The 17,105-nt window shown below is 46.2% G+C and overlaps 1 protein-coding gene across 3 annotated transcripts in view; it reads right to left on the reverse strand.

Annotated features, from left to right (window-relative positions):
• Positions 1–16,988, reverse strand: part of bean1 (brain expressed, associated with NEDD4, 1) — a 30,563-nt gene extending 13,575 nt beyond the window's left edge. Inside the window, exons 1-3 of one of the 3 annotated variants that reach the window (XM_055648824.1) lie at positions 16,544–16,988; positions 13,942–14,016; positions 10,178–10,312 (exon numbers count right to left, since the gene is read on the reverse strand). In XM_055648824.1, coding sequence (XP_055504799.1) covers positions 10,178–10,312; positions 13,942–14,016; positions 16,544–16,574 — 241 coding nt within the window. In that variant the 5' untranslated portion in view covers positions 16,575–16,988. Of the gene's footprint in view, positions 1–9,839; positions 10,313–13,941; positions 14,017–16,543 lie in introns of those variants that run through there. The other 2 variants (XM_055648825.1, XM_055648827.1) reach the window with 2 other exon arrangements.
• Positions 16,989–17,105: the final 117 nt, after the last annotated feature.

The raw sequence follows: 17,105 nt of genomic DNA on the forward strand, positions 1-17,105 counted from the left end.
GTGCTCCGGTTTCCTCCCACACTCCAAAGATGTACAGATTTGTAGGTTAATTAGTTTAGTGAAAATTGTAAATTGTCACTAGTGCATAGGATAATGCTAATGTATGGGGATCGCTGGTCGGTGCGGATTCGGTGGGTCGAAGAATACGTTTTCACGCTCTATCTCTAAAGTCTAATGTCTTTGGGATGTGGGAGGAAACCGGAGCACCCAGAGAAAACCCACGCGGTCACAGGGAGAACATGCTTAGAAACACCAGTCGTCACGAACAGTTCATGGAGATTTGTGTCCAGCTAAACGACGGTCAGGAAACAAGGCTAAGTCTTCCGAATAGGAATTGAACACACAGCCTTATGATTAGGAAATGAGGTAGAGAGTGTATAAGGGAGAGACAGAAAGAGAGATAGAAAGAGGCAGAGAGACAGAGAGAGACACGCACACAGAAAAATACACATAGAGATACACAGACACACACAGATAGAGAGATACATACAGCCACACACACACGAATAGAGAGAGAGGTACATACAAAGATATATATATAGAGAGACACACACACAGAAAAATGACCGTGTGGGTTTTCTCTGGGTGCTCCGGTTTTCTCCCATGCAGAAAAATGCACACAGAGATACACACAGACACACACAGATAGATTGAGAGAGAGAGAGAGAGAGAGAGACAGACACACATACAATAGAGAGACGGAACACACACATACAGGACATTGACAGACAGAGACAGAGAGAGAGCAAAACACGGGGGGGGGAGAGAGACAGACAGACAGACAGAGGCAGAGACAGAGATAAAAAATGATACTGAAGTAGCAGAGAGTGATTCAATTAACTGTATTGTCCTTCAGATGTCTGACTGAATGAAAGGTTTTGAATGCTAGCAGGCACTAACGGCTGAGATACAGGGGAATGGAAAACATTTCCTTCTGGCAGAAGACCTGAAGGTCTGACCCACTGGGCAGACCCTGACCCTTCATTATCAATAAGCAGTCACTGCTGTAAAATCAATGTGACCTTCACACACACCGCACTAAAATTGACAGGCCATCACTACTGCTGGGAAGTAAGATTGCATATAAAGCCCAAGCAATCAGCGAAGTCAGACAAGCATGACAAATTTACATTCCAAAATAACAAACCAATATCGATAAAGTCCCATGAATTTGTTGATCGGACTCGGGACACTGTTGACCTGTATTGTACATCTGGGTTAACCCTTGCACGTAGGCAGCTAAAGCACAACCACATTGGTGGGAAAATAAGGCAGAGGAGTCAGTGGGTCGGGCAGCATCTCTGGAGAGCATTGATTGGGAATCTGAGCTGATTGATATTGGTGGGTTTGGAGATATCTGTAAATCCATTCTGGGGAAGGAATGTATATTTCTTTCCTTAAACCTGCTGGGTTTTTAATAATAAACATTGCTCACCATTAACCAGACTGTTTAGTTTGGTTTAGTTTATTGTCATGTGCACTGAGGAACAGTTAAAAACTTTTTTGTTGCTTGCTATCTAAAGTGCTGGAGTAACTCAGCGGGTCAGGCAGCACCTCTGGAGAACGTGGATAGATGACTTTTCAGGAGGGGACCCTTCATCAGATGGAATCATCAGTCACCAATCCACATTCTCCAGAGATGCTGCCTGACCTGGTAAATTACTCCAGCTCTTTATGTTTTTTTTATGAACCATAATCTGCAGTTCCTTGTATCCATCCTCCTTTATAAAATTTCTGTTTTGCTTAAATAATTTAAAATTACTGGCAGCACTGGGGATAACCGACTCAAGCCTCTGAATCAAGAGGCCTTGTGTATTAAAACGGTTCAAAAGACCAAGTGCTGGTAAATGGGCTTAGTGTGGACGGTGTGTTGTGGTCGGTATGGACATGGTGGGCTGAAGGGCCAGCTTCAGTACTGTGTGACTATGATTAGCACAGTGATTTACCCAAAATACTCATGTACTCTAAAGCAGGACTTGCCTTTCTCGGGAAGGGTACAGAGTACAAATGTTGGGACATCATGATGCAGCGGTATGTTGGTGAGACCACACTTGGAATACTGTGCACAGTTCTGGTCGCCCAGGTACAGGAAGGATGTAATTGTTGGAAAGAGTGCAGAAGAGATTCTCCAGCATGTTACCTGGGCTTGAGTTACAGGGAGAGGTTGGATCAGCTGGGACTTTCATCTTTGGTGTGCAGGAGGCTGAGGAGTGAGTGACCTTATTGAGACGTCCAAGATCATGAGGGGCATGAATAAAGTGAACGCTCGCAGTCTTTTTTGCTACATAGGCTGTAGACGAGAGCGGAGAGATTTAAAATGGGCTTCAGGGGTGACCTTTCTATTTAGAAGGTAGCTCATACCTGGAATGAGCTGCCAGAGGAAGTTATAGAAGCACATGCACATATGACTTTAAACGGGCAGATCTATGGATACGAAGGGTTCAGAGAGATACGGGCCAAATGCAGACAAATGGGACTAGCCCAATATGTCAACTTGGTTAGCATAGACAAGGTGGGCTGAAGGGCCTGTTTAATTCCCAGGATGGCAGGACTGACATACGAGGAAAGAATGGGTTGACTGGGCTTGTATTCACTGGAATTTAAAAGGATGAGAGGGGATCTTATAGAAACATGTAAAATTCTTAAGGGATTGGACAGCTTAGATGCAGGGAAAATGGTCCTGATGTTGGGGGAGTCCAGAACCAGGGGTCACAGTTTAAGACTAAGGGGTAGGCCAATTAGGACTGAGATGCGGAAAAACCTTTTCACTCAGAGAGTTGTGGATCTGTGGAATTCTCTGCCACAGAAGGCAGTGGAGGTCAATCCAATGGATGTTTTCAAGAGAGAGTTAGATTTAGCTCTGAGGACTAAAGGAATTAAGGGATATAGGGGAAAAAGCAGGAACAAGGTACAGATTTTGGATGGTCAACCATGAATATATTGAATGGCGGTGCTGGCTCGAAGGGCTGAAAGGCCTACTCCTGCACCTATTATCTATGTTTCTGTGCTGTATAGATCGATGACCAACCACTGTCCACCCTTTCATGAGAAGGTTAAAGATGTCCCTGTGTTCCGACCCAAGTAAAATTGGAGCAGACGTGTTTAAAAACACAATTCTTCCTAATGTACCACAACATTCCAGACCATTTAGCCGACTTTCATCCGCATGGTTTATCCCAGGAAAAGGCCCGTTCAGCCATAGAGTCCATGCTGCACACACACACGGTGCCAAATTAATCTCCTCTTGGACAGCATGGACAAGATGGGCCGAAGGGACTGTTTCCATGCTGTACAGCTCGATGACCTCCTTCCATACAAGCCTCTCTCCTCAGCTACAACTTCCAATTCCCTACGAATGAGATTCTTATATTCATGGTGGTGGGGAAGGGGAAAGAGAAGGCAAGGGGCATTAGATGACCCTTGGGTATTTTATTCTTCACTCTTCTCTCCACACAGTCTTTCAGACAAGGCTGAGATGTTTGCGGCAGCTTGTCTTTGTAAGTTCATGATTTTGAACAATGAGTGTACTTCAATGGTTCATTGATTTCAGGGAATGACATTCTCCATTTCTTCCTCTTGAAAAGGGTTGAGGAGCACTTATTGTGCTGCTCAGGAACAGGGCCAGGAACTCTCTGTTCCTCCCCACCATCCTATTGTTTGTAGTTAAGGTAAAAAAATACAAAGTGCTGGAGTAACTCAGCGGGTCATGCAGCATCTCTGGTGAACATGGAGAGGTGACGTCTCAGGTCAGGACCCTTCTAAACTGATTGATGTTGGTGGGTTTGATGTCATCTATATATCCAATATGGGGAAGGAATGCATATTTCTCTCCCAAACCTGCTGGGTTTTTAAATAGCAAATCATGCTCACTATTAACCAGACTGTTTGGTTTAGTTTAGTTTATTGTCAGGTGTACAGAGGAACAGTGAGAACACAGATAGGTGACGTCTCTGGTTGGGACCCTTCTTCAGGCCTCAAACGTTACTTTTCAATGTTCTCCAGAGATGCTGTCTGTGCCACAGAATTAGCCCCTCACTAGCAAGGCAATTGATAGGTGGATACAAGTGTGGGCGAGGGGGTTATTGGCAGATGGGTGGAGTCAGTGACAGAGGCAAGGATATAGGATATAGATGCCTCATTGGGTGCCATATGATAAATGAGCAACAAAATGAGCTTCATAAAATAATTGGACTGGGGTCAACCAAAGCACCTGGAGAAAACCCACACAGTCACAGGAAGAACATACAAAGTCCTATAATCAGGGTCGAAACAGGGACTTCGGCAGTAGGAGGGAACAACTCTACCAGTGTGCCACTGTGCTGCCCCTAAATACTAGAGGGTATTGCATTACGGTGAGTGGGGCAAAGTTTAATGGAGATGTGCAGGGCAAGTTTTTAGTGGGTGGTGATTGCCTGAAACAAACTTCCTGGGGTGGTGGTGGAGACAAGATACAATAGTGGCATATAAGAGGCAATCAGATAAGCACATGGAAATGCAGGGAATGGAGGGATGTGGGTCTCGTGCAGGCAGAGGAGATTAGTTTAACGATAACATGTTCGGTGCAGCCAGTGTGGGCTGATGGGCCAGTTCCTATGCTGTACTGTTCTATGTTCATAACAGATTTAACATCAAACAAGCAACTTTTGCTCACTGTTTGTGGATGGCAGATGTAACTTTCATTCCCCAATGCCCACCCTTCCCTTTAGTTGTCTATTCCCATTACGCACAACACACATGCACTCAGATACACACTCAGACACACAAGCACACTCAGACACACAGGCCCACACATACTCAGACACAGACACAAAGCAGGAGTGTTTCAATGCAGATGGCTTTCTGACAATGACAGAAGGCGACAAAGTTGGAATGATAACAGCGAGAGAGAGAAGCAGGAACAGTGAGATTAACAGGACAGCCACGTTCCCCCTTGCTAGGGAAGGGCTCTGTGATCTCTCACCTTGCAGAACGTAATTAAAAGCACCGTTAACAGAGAGTGCCACTAATTGGAAAGAAAATTGAAGAGTGTGGGGAGAAGCAGTGTTACACCTGGCATCTGTACCAGCCACCTGCGACACCACTAATTGCTCCAAAGTGACAAAGGCTCGTCTTACAGGAAACTTTGAACATCACTGCAGAAACCCATTGTGCTATTTGCCAGTGTATTGGATTGGTGCCGTTCACCAGGGCCCTTGATTACCTGAAGCCACTTAATTAAATCTCTCAAAGTCACCAGACATCACCTCAGCTTTATTTCACACCAGCCCACCATCCTATTTCCCTGGATGGCAGATTGTGCATTCCAGACAACAGACTGTCGCTCACAACGCTATGGAACACAGCCAGAGTGTAGCGAATGCATGGACAGGTATAAGAACATTGAACATTGGGCGGCACAGTAGAGCAGTAGAGACCCGGGCCTAATCCTGACTACGGGTGCTGACTGTATGGAGGTGATACGTTCTCCCTGTGACTACGTGGGTTTTCTCCGGGTGCTCCGATTCCCTCCCACATTCCACAGACGTAAAGGTTTGTAGATTAATTGGCTTCGGTAAAATGTTAAATTGTCCCTGGTGTGTAGGATAGGACTAGTGTGATTGCAGATCAGCGCAGATTTGTTGGGCCAAAGGGCCTATTTCCATCTTGTATCTCTAAAATAAACTGAACAAGAGTAGAAAGCATGGTAATGAAGGGGTATGGTGTGCTTGCATTCAATGGTTGGGGCATTTAGTATAAGAGTCGGGAAGCCAGGGGAAAGTTGTAATTGGAACCCGAAGATTGAAAAGGGATCTGAGGGGTAACATTTTCCACACAGAAGGTGGCGGGCATAAGGAATGAGCTGCCAGAGGAAGTGGTAGAGACAGGTACTAGTACAACACTTGGACAGGCACATGCATAGGAAGGTTTGGTGGGATATGGGCCAGAAGTGGACAAGTGGGGCAAACTCTGTGAGGCAACCTGGGATGAGGGAGGCAGTATATGGTGGCATTTCTTTCACTACACTCAGAACATGAACACAAAATAAAAAATAAAGGGAATTACAAATCGACTGAGACTGGATAAATAGGATCGATATCCTTCCCCGAAGCATGTAGGATTTTACGACAAGGTGATGATTTTATGACATGGTTACTCAGACTAGAAATAAGGCACATGCTGGTTTACCAAGGAAAGATGCAAAATGCTGGGGTAACTCACCGCTTCAGGCAGCATCTCTGGAGAACAGGGACAAATGATGTTTTAGGTCGGGATCCTTCTTCAGTCTGAAGAAGTCTTGACCCAAAACATCCATGTTCCCCAGGGATGCTGCCTGGACCCACTGAGTTACTCCAGCATTGTGTGTTTTTCCTTGGTTACTTTTAAATTCCAGACTTGAATTTGTAGTTTGATGTTATCCCACTTTCACATCCACTCCCTACACACTAGGGGACAATTTAGAGAGCCAATTAACCTACAAAACCACACGTCTTTGGAATGTGGGACAAAGCCGGAGAACCTGGTGGACCCACATGGTCACAGATAGAATGTGCAAAAACTCTGCACAGACAACATAGAAATATAGAACCATGGAAAATAGGTGCAGGAGTAGGCCATTCGGCACTTTGAACCAGCACCGCCATTCAATATGATCAGTGCATCTGCTATGCATCTGCCCATTCACCCAACATATCCAAGTCACCCTGCAGACTCATAGCATCCTCATTGCAGCTCACACTGCCACCCAGCTTTGTGTCGTCCTCAAACTTGGAGATGTTACATTTAATTATCTCATCAAAATTGTTAATATATATTGTGAATAACTGGGGTCCCAGCACCAAGCTTTATAGAAACATAGAAAATAGGTGCAGGAGGAGGCCATTCGGCCCTTCGAGCCAGCAACGCCATTCATTGTGATCATGGCTGATCGTCCCGTATCAATAACCCGTGCCTGCCTTCTCCCCATATCCCTCGACTCCACTAGCCCCTAGAGCTCTATCTAACTCTCTCTTAAATCCATCCAGTGATTTGGCCTTCACTGCCCTCTGTGGCAGGGAATTCCATAAATTCACAACTCTCTGGGTGAAAAGGTCTTAAATGACCTCCCCTTTATTCTAAGACTGTGGCCCCTGGTTCCGGACTCACCCAACATTGGGACCATTTTTCCTGCATCTAGCATGTCCAGTTCTTTTATAATTTTATATGTTTCTATAAGATCCCCCAATATATGGCACCCCACTCACTAGTCACTACCTGCCATTCTGAAAAGGACCCGTTAATTCCTACTCTTTGCTTCCTGTCTGCCAACCAATTCTCTATCCATGTCAATACCGTACTTTGCACACTAATCCCAAGGTGTGGGACTTTGCAAAGGCTTTTTGAAAGTTTAGATACACCACATCCACTGGCTCTCCCTTATCCATTCTACTTGTTACATCCTCAAAAAATTCCATAAGATTAGTCAAGCATAATTTCCCCTTTATAAATCCGATCCAAATGCGCTGCTATTACATCTTTAATAATCGACTCAAGCATCTTCCCCACTACCAATTTAAGGCTAAGTGGTCTATAATTCCTAATTTTCTCTCTCCTTCCTTCCTTAAAAGGTGGCGTTACATTGGCTACCCTTACATTGGCTACAATGCCTGAGGTCAAGATCGAACCTGGGTTCTGGCGCTGTGAACTAGTGGCAATACACTGTGCCACTGACTGACCGCTGCCAAAAAGCACCATCAGATCCACAGATATTAGTCCAGGAACTTAACAGCTCTGCTCCCATTTGTTCAAGGTCTCAGCCATTTTGACAAAGGCAAGGGTTTTAACGCAATATCTGCATATACAGTGTAAACTAGCAAGGAGGCGGGAAAGGTAGAACTAGTCCTTATTTGGAGGATTTTCCAAGTTTCTCTGGAGCCTTGGAGGATTAGGGGCAACCTGATAAAGTTTTATAAAATTATGTGAGACATAGAAAGGGTAGACAGTCAGGTCCTTTCTCCCCAGGGTGAAAATGTCAAAGACTAGAGGGCATAACTTTAAGGTGAGAGGGGCAAAGTTTCAAGGAGAAGAGTGGGGCAAGTTTTTTCACACAGAGAGTGGGTGAGTGCCTGGACCATGCTGCCAGGAGTGGTAGTGGAGGCAGACCTCACAGTGATGTTTAAGAGGCATTTAGTTGGGCAGGGAATGGAGGGGTCTGGGTCAGATGGGATTGACCCAATTTCCCCTCTCGTTCAGCATGGACACTGTGGGCCGAAGGGCCAGTTCTCCAGCTGTACTCTTCTATGTTAAAGCTCTGGAAAACAGAAAACTTCTTGAAACATGAAAAGAACTGGGGGTCTAGAGGAAGGAGCAGATTATTTCTAAGAGAAGGGATAAATAGACTGAAATTTGATTGAACGCTGTATAAGCTGCTTACAGTTGTGATTAGTTAGAAAGCCGATAGCACATTAAACGTAAATAAATGTTGAAAGACTCCCATATAAAATGGTCCTAACCCACATGCAGCTGCATTTTAACTGAGCTTTTAAAAGAAAAAAATATTCCAGGAGATTTATTATCCTGCTGGATGAAATTCCCACAGGAGTGGGTTAATTAAATGCACAGGGCTGTAGCTATTCCACAAGAAAGGAGTAAAGAATCTAAAATTAATTTCCTTCATTAATATCTGTGCACTAAGGTAGAGTGGAACACCATGAGCACAATGGGATGGATTCACCCTGACAGGTGACAACATTCATTGCCACAGACGGTGGTGGAGGCCAAGTCAATGGATATTTTTAAGCGCAGATTGACAGATTTTTGATTAGTATGGGTGTCAGGGGTTATGGGGAGCAGGCAGGAGAATGGGGCTGAGAGGGAAAGATAGATCAGCCATGATTGAATGGTGGAGTAGACTTAATGGGCCAAATGGCCTCATTCTGCCCCTATAACTCATGAACACAAAATGACCTTCCAAGCAACCCTATATATGTCAAGAGCTTGCCTTTGATTTAGGCCATTCCAGCAATCTAGATCCCCCTCACTGCACCTCGAAGCCAGTTGTTCCTATTCATGGGCACCATGTTATAGGAAAGAAGTTGTCAAGTTAGAAAGTGTAGACAAGATTTATAAGGATATTGCCAAGACTCGAGGGAGTGATAGGGGGGGGGGGGGGGGGGTTGAGCAGACTGGGACTTTATTCCTTGGAGTGAGGGGTGATCTTATAGAGGTGTACTAAATCATGAGAGGAACAGATCGGGTAGAGGCACAAGAGTCTTTTGCCCAGAGTTGGGGAAATCGAGAACCAGAAGACATAGGTTTAAGGTATGGGACGAAATAATTAATAGGAACCTGACGGGTATCTTTTGTTATACAAAGGGTGGTGGGAATATGGAACGAGCTGCCAGAGGAAGTAGAAGAGGCAGGTCCTATCACAATGTTTAAGAAATATTTAGAAAAGTACATGGATAGGATAGGTTTAGAGGGATATGGGCCAAGGGCAGGCATGTGGGACTAGTGTAGATGGGGCAGGTTGGTCGGCGTGGGCAAATTGGGTTCAGGAACCAGTTTCCACGCTGTATGACTATGAAAAACAAACTGCTGGAGGAACTCAGCAGGCCAGGCAGCATCTGTGGAGGGATAACATTTCAGGTTGGGACTCTTCTTCAGAACAAGAACACCCACACGGTCACAGAGAGAATGTACAAACTCCTCACAAACGGCACCTGAGATCAGGATTGAACTGATGTCTTTGGAGCTGGAGGGCAGCAGCTCTACCACTGTGCCATTGTGACCCCCCCCACCCCCCGGGTAACGTTTGCCAAACTACACATAGCATAACTTATCCTCCCCCTACCCCGCACCCCCTATCCCGATGCGACACTCACCGTCACTCGATCTGATGCTCGTGCCCACCAGCTCTGACCCCGACGCTGTGTGGATCCCAGCGGCCAGCATTGAGGCGGGGTCCGTGCACGACGAGACACTGGGCATGGGGCAAAGGGCAGGCACCGGAGCCCGCTCACCGCAGGGTGAGGGGCCACATGACGTCTCTGCAGTGGGCACAGAATAGAACCACGACGCACCAGGCCAGGCCAGGGGCAGGATGTCGGCACAGAAACCTTTGCCGTTCGAAGCAACCCAGAGACGAGAGCGGTTGACGGGATGGTCTGGTGCTTTTATGCCGCCGCGCTGGCAGTGTTGAAGTTACAAAGGCAGGACCTACTTGAACATATTAACTTGATGGAGGTGTACTCTCGGGCACAGTTCTTCCGGTAGTGACAACGCAGCCAGTTGAGAAGACAGAGACCATTGCCACACTGGAGTTCATCCTTCTTGCAGGGCAGTATGTTCTTTTCATCTGAGTGAAGCAGACAAGATGGACATCAGTTTCATAGCAAGGCTATAAGACCATAAGACATCGGAGCATGAACTGGTCATAGAGTCATACAGCATGAAAACCAGCCCTTCGACCCAACTTGCCCACGCAGAACAAATGTCCCATCTACACGAGTCCTGCCTGCCTGCACTTGGCCTATTTCCCTCCATCCTGTCCTTTTACCTGTCCAAATGTTTCTCAAATGTTAGTACCTGCCTCAACTACCTCCTCTGGCAATATGGAAGATAGACACAAATTGCTGGAGTGACTCGGTGGGTCAGGCAGCATCTCTGGAGAAAAAGGACCTGTGCCGTTCTGGGTCAGGATCCTTCTCTCCTGTCTACCTCCTCTGGCAGCTCATTCCATTCACCCCCCACCCGTTGTGTTAAAAAGTTACCCCTAAGGTTCCTATTAAATCTTTCCCCCATCACCTTAAAATCAATGGTCAACATGTACTTGATGGGCTGAAGGACCTGCTTGCATGTTGTGCCTCTAAAACTGTACAAAGACCGGGCCATTATAATTTGCATGTGCTCATCAACACACACTAGACATAGATAGAGGTCAGATATACAGCAACTGAAAGAATGTCTGAAGAGTTGAGGCTTGGAATCCCAACATTAATATCTGATCATGAGCCACGGTGCACTTTCTAATTGTTTGGGAGTTTTATTCGATATAATGGCTTCAAACATCCATTGATTCCTCTCGAGCACTGTGCTTTCTAACACGGGGAGCAGAGAGACTTGCACGCTTGTTAAAAGAAGCCTTGAAGTGGTAAATGCTCCAAGGTTACTGGGGATGTATCATCGATGGGCTGACTCCTTGTTTAAATACTGCCCGTCTCCACAATCTGATCCTGCAGAGTTCCAATGTGTCACCATCCTTACAAGCATCCAGAGCAGCCTGGTTTAGGCAGGAGAGTGGAAAGGCAGGAAAGGGCAAGGTATCTAGGAGGAGAATAGTAGCTTTGACTCTGAGAGAATCAAGAGAGTGAGGACAAGACGCATCAATGGGGCTTTCGTTGAAGCAGTCCACGTCTCAAGTCTGAAGAAGCTTCGACATCCTACTGGAAAACACGCCAGGAACATCCATGTAAATCTGACCTGCCCGCACGATGAACAAGCAATGAATTCATCCCTGACGTCAATGACTATTGATGACTAGTCCCAGGAGAGCAGTGGGTCAAGAGGTTGCAGGTTCACCAGTTCTAATGTCAGATACAACACCAGAGGCAAGTGCACTGAATCATGTTATTAATGTGGTTTTGGATCTGGCCTATTGTGCAAACAAGTCCTGGGACGTTCCTGTCAATCCAATCTGATGTAGAAAAAAGGAACTGCATGTGCTTTAGTTTTAGGAAACAGGCCCTTCGACCCACTGAGTCCACACCAACCCCAATTCACTAGTTCTATCCTACACACTGGTGACAATTTACAGAAGCCAATTCACCTACAAACCCCCATGTCTTTGTAGTGTGGGAGGAAACTGGAGCATCCGGAGAAAACCCACAGGGTCACAGGGAGGATGTACAAACTCCGTGCAATCAGCACCCGTAGTCAGGATCAAATATGGGTTTCTGCCGCTGTATGACAGCAACTGTGCCCCCGTTCTGCGCCCCATATCAGACGAGGGAGGGGCAGGGGGAAGCTAGAAGAGAGGAAGGGCAGGACAAAGCGTGGCAGGTAATGGGTCCATGTTATTGTATATTCACCGCAGAGTCTCACTATCTCAACTGCTCCTGGTATAACTACTGTTGCAGTTGCCCAGTCACTATGTTATTTCATCCCAATTTCTTGCTCTTTTGAGCTTGTGCCAGATTGTGGCTCTCCACTATCTCCAACTAAAGGTTGACATTATCTTCTGAGTTTCAAACTATTTCTCCAACCTAGCTATCTGTGACCCACGGTGGAATAGCTATGTTACTATGTTAATGAGCTTGTAGAATGATATGGAGTCTCTAACAAGAGGACATCGTTACAAGATAAGAGAGCAGCCATTTAAAACTAAGACGCTTGGATTTTCTCCTCATGAACGCCAATACCTTGCAGGAATTCTCTGCACCGGAGGGTTACGGAGGCTGTATGACTGGAGGTATTTAGTCGAGAACCTTTGGCCCACCTTATCCATGCTGTCCTTCAAATATGTGAAGGAAGAAACTGCAGATGTTGGTTTATGTCGAAGATAGACACAGGTGCTGGTGTACTCAGCGGATCAGGCAGCATCTCTGGAGAACATGGATAGGTGATGTTTTGAGTCAGAAACTTTCTTTAGATGCGAAACCATACCTAGTCCTTTTCTCCAGAGGTGCTGCCTGACCCACTGAGTTACTCCAGCATTTTGTGTCTATTTTCTAACTTCAAATATTTGTTCATATTAAAGCCATTTACCACCACTGAGTCTGTCATTGCCTATGCCTTGACAAAGTCAAATTCTGGTTGGACATATAAGAATGCAGGAAACAGATTAAAGCAGCAACAAAGGGCACAAAGGGCTGGAGTAACTTGGTGGGTCAGGCAGCATCTAAACTTAATTTACCTGCATTTGGCCCTTAACCTTTCCTGCCCATTAACCCATCTACCTGTCCAAATGTCATTTGAATGTTGTTATTACACATGCTTCAACCATCTCCTCTGGCAGCTCATATTTAAATGATGGATATTTAATATAACAATCTGTTTGAGGACACAAAGTGCTGGAGTAACTCAGTGGGTCAGGCAGTACCTCAGCGAACATGAATAGGTGACGTTTTGGGACAGGACCCTTCTTCGGATTCTGATCTACCAAAACACCACCTATCCACGTTCTCCAGAGATGCTGCCTTACCCGCTGAGTTACTCCAGCACTTAGTGTAAACCAACACCTGCAGTTCCTTGTTTCTGCAAACTGCTTGAAGAATTCAGTGGGTCAGGCAGCATCTGTGGAGGGTAAACGGGGAGATGTTGTTTCAGGTTGGACCATACATCACGCCCATCCCAAACCCAGTAACAAGAGAAGGAGCTTGCTGTTGTTCACCAGTTAGACTAGCGGGCCGCGTGGCCAGACGCCATTAGACTGGCGGATCGCAGCCGCCACTGAACCCGGCCCTGCTCATCCCCGAAGACCTGAGGAGTTACCAGTGACAACGGACACAGGGCCATGTGGCAGAAGCTCTCTGAGGGCCATGCGGGCAGTTGCCAAACCCTGACAGAAAGATAGCCACAGAGCCCATCTGCAGTGGGTCCAAAGCTCATCCCCCGCTCATCCCCGAAGACCAAGAACCGGAAGGAGGAGAGAGTCTGTGACACTAGCGGACACTGGACTCCTGCAGCTTGTACCATGCACACACCATCCTTTGCGTGAAAAAGGTTACCCCTCAGATTCCTATAAAATCTTTCCCCATTCACCATAAACCCAAGCCCTCTGGTATTCGATTCCCCACTCTGGGCAAGAGACTTCCCCACTCTGATTGTCCACCCGATCTATTCCTCTCATGATGTTATACACCTCTCTAAGATCAAAAATCATTCTAACCTAACGTGTGAACATACGGCCAATCTCACTCAGTGTGGGCACCCAGAGGTGAATTTTTCTTCCCCGATAACAATAGTCACGTCAGCGGAGTAACTCACAGAGATTGGAGTAATTGCCTCCTAGACCGACACGAATGGAGCTCCCAAGAATGAGAGGAAGGCAAAAGAGACTGGCTAGAAAAATAAGAAAACAAGAATCACAACTTGAGTAAAGAGTAACATCTCTTACAGGAGTAAAGTAGCTTGGATGCTGAAAGTCTCCACAAACAACAGCCTAGAGCTGGAAACATGTAGAGGCAAGGAACTGCAGATGCTGGTTGGTACACACAAGGACAGAAAGTGATAGTGTAACTCAGCAGGTCAGGCAGCAACCCTGCAGAACATGGATGTGACATTTCGGGTCGAAACCCTTCTTCTGAAACATCACCTATCCATGTTTTCCAGTGATGCTGCCTAACCTGCTGAGTTGCTCCTGCACTTTGTGTCCTTAAGAGCAGGAAATACTCAGCAGATCAGACAGCACATTGAGAGGGCTGGGAAATTGTTTGATTTTTAAAAGTCATTTGGACAGATATATGGATAGGAAGGGTTTGGGGAGATATGGGCCAAATGCATGCAAATGGGAATAGTCCAGTCTGACAATTTGATCAGCATGGAGCGGGTGGGCCGAAGGGCCTGTTTCTATTCTGTATAGCCCCACATACACTAGTCACACCTGCCCATGTTTGGCCCACATCAGCCTAAACCTTCCCTATCGTGTACCTGTCCAAATTAATTGTAAACGTTGTTATAGTACCTGCCTCATCTACCACCCCTGGCGACTCATTCCATTTGTCCCTGCGTCTCCATCTTGTGTCTCATGGTTTGCAAATCAGGTTCCAGACCTGCCAGTTCAGGCACAACCTGAATTACAGCTACTGGCAGTCAATCCATTGCTTCTCATCAACTGTGGGCTAGAGTCTGAAGAAGGGTTCCGACCATAAACGTCACCTATTCTTTTTCGCCAGAGATTCTGCCTGACCCGCTGAGTTACTCCAGCATTTTGTGTCTATCTTCAGTGCAAACCAGCAACTGCACTTCCTTCCTACACATCCCCCTCAACTCTGCCAGAGTCCACCACTCACCCACGCATCAGGGGTCAGTCTTTGGGATCTGGGAGTAAATCGGAGTACTCGGTGGAAACCTATGGGGTTCACAGGGAAAAGGTCCAAACTCCACATAGACAGCACTTGAGGCCAGGATTGAACCTGGGTTTCTGGTGCTGTGAGGCAGAGGCTCTACTCACTGTGTGCTATCTGGACTCTAGCTGCAAGTCTCGTATGAAAAATGGCTCCATTGACACTGAGCACCAACTAATCCAGGTAACACAGTTAATGCTCATCCACAGTGTAATTCTCCCCTGCGCTGCGATGATGTTTTGGATCAGGACCCTTCTTCCTCTGGACAGGTGATGTTTTGGTCCTGAAACGTCACCCACCCACGTTCGCACGAGATGCTGCCTGACCCGCTGAGTTACTCCAGCACTTTGTACTCTTTCGTGTAAGGCAGCATCTGCAGTTCCTTGTTTCTGCCTTTGTTTCAAACAATGCCAGCACTGAAACATCCTCAGAGGACAGAGTCCCTGTAAAACTAAACCACCTGTCCAACAGTCTGATTAAACTCCTCAGATATCCTAATGCCTCTCACTGTCTGACTTTACCTCTTACCTCCTGTGGACTTAGAAACATAGAAAATAGGTGCAGGAGTAGGCCATTCGGCCCTTCGAGCCTGCACCGCCATTCAATATGATCATGGCTGATCATCCAACTCAGTGTCCTGTACCTGCTTTCTCTCCATACCCCCTGATCCCTTTAGCCACAAGGGCCACATCGAACTCCCTCTTAAATATAGCCAATGAACTGGCCTCAACTACCTTCTGTGGCAGAGAGTTCCAGAGATTCACCACTCTCTGTGTGAAAAAATGTTTTTCTCATCTCGGTCCTAAAGGATTTCCCCTTTACCTTAAACTGTGACCCCTTGTCCTGGACTTGTTTTTTTTTGGGGGGGGGGGACTAATTGAAACCATTTTGAGAGACATCATGGACTGACTTGGGCAACTTTGACCACGTTGTTTTATTTTTGAATTGATGTTTTAACTCAGAGAGGGATCAGCCTTAGTGCCAACCATCGATGCAGTCAAGTACTCTAGGTATCTATCTCACATAGTTGAACTAGGTCGGGTTGAAATCATCCTTTTTTAAGCTCTCCCCCAAAAGGACGGCCTCGGTGATCGATGGAAACAGACCCTTGAAACTTCACCATGGAATGTAATCCAGCGGACAGTCTGAAGCCCTCTATTACAAAAATAATCCAGCGAAGGGGATTTCAGTAACCGATGGAAGGGCCATTTAATGCCACCAAAAGCCATACAACCGGGACCCGACGGAAAACAATCCGTATTTAACTTGATTTTACACCTCGAAAAAAAATAATTTCAGAAACCGGGATGATAAATGCAAACCTTTACACACACAGCAAATACATATGTGATTTAAATCATTAACATCGGCGACTATTAGTGATGTTTTGTTAAGAGATTGGGGGAGCAAGATAATAACATTACACTGGGAATCAATTCCTTGCTAAGGGCGGGGTGAAGTTTGGGGAAGGTGAATTTGAGGCTGAATAATGTGGAAAACGAGGAATATTTTGATGACCTTACCTGAGCATAGGTAAATAACGATAATCTCCATAGGCTGGTTCTTAATCCATAAATCTGCACGAACCGAATAACTATTAAGATGAATGCCCCTTCGTCTTTGCCCCTCCCTGTCGGCGGGTGATTCCGATCGGAGAAGGAGGGAGTTGTGTTTTTTTTTAACGTAAAAAGGGCCTTTTTATACCTTCCATTTGCGGCTGGATGTGGTTACCATTTGCTTGAAATCTCCCCCCCTCTCTCTCTCTGCCTCTCGCTGCCAAAATATTTATCTGCTGCAATGGACGAGTAACCCGTTAGCTCCAGCGCTCTGCTCGTCCTAGCTGCTCATCCTCTTTCTGTTAAAATACGAGCACTGGATTACTTCCACGAGAGAGCTGCGCTGCTCACCACAACTAGACACAATGCATCTCATCCAGCTTGGTATATTGGGAGAGAGAGAGGGACCCCAGGCAAGATTGTGTGTGTGTGTGTGTGTGCGCGACACATCTCCATGTGGTTTTGTTATCTTGGGTTTAGGTTTATTATTGGCACATGTGGGGCGCCACAGTGGCGCAGAGGTAGAGTT

Source organism: Leucoraja erinacea, chromosome 17 (assembly GCF_028641065.1).
Source record: "Leucoraja erinacea ecotype New England chromosome 17, Leri_hhj_1, whole genome shotgun sequence".
In the NCBI taxonomy this organism is placed as follows: Eukaryota; Metazoa; Chordata; class Chondrichthyes; order Rajiformes; family Rajidae; genus Leucoraja; species Leucoraja erinaceus.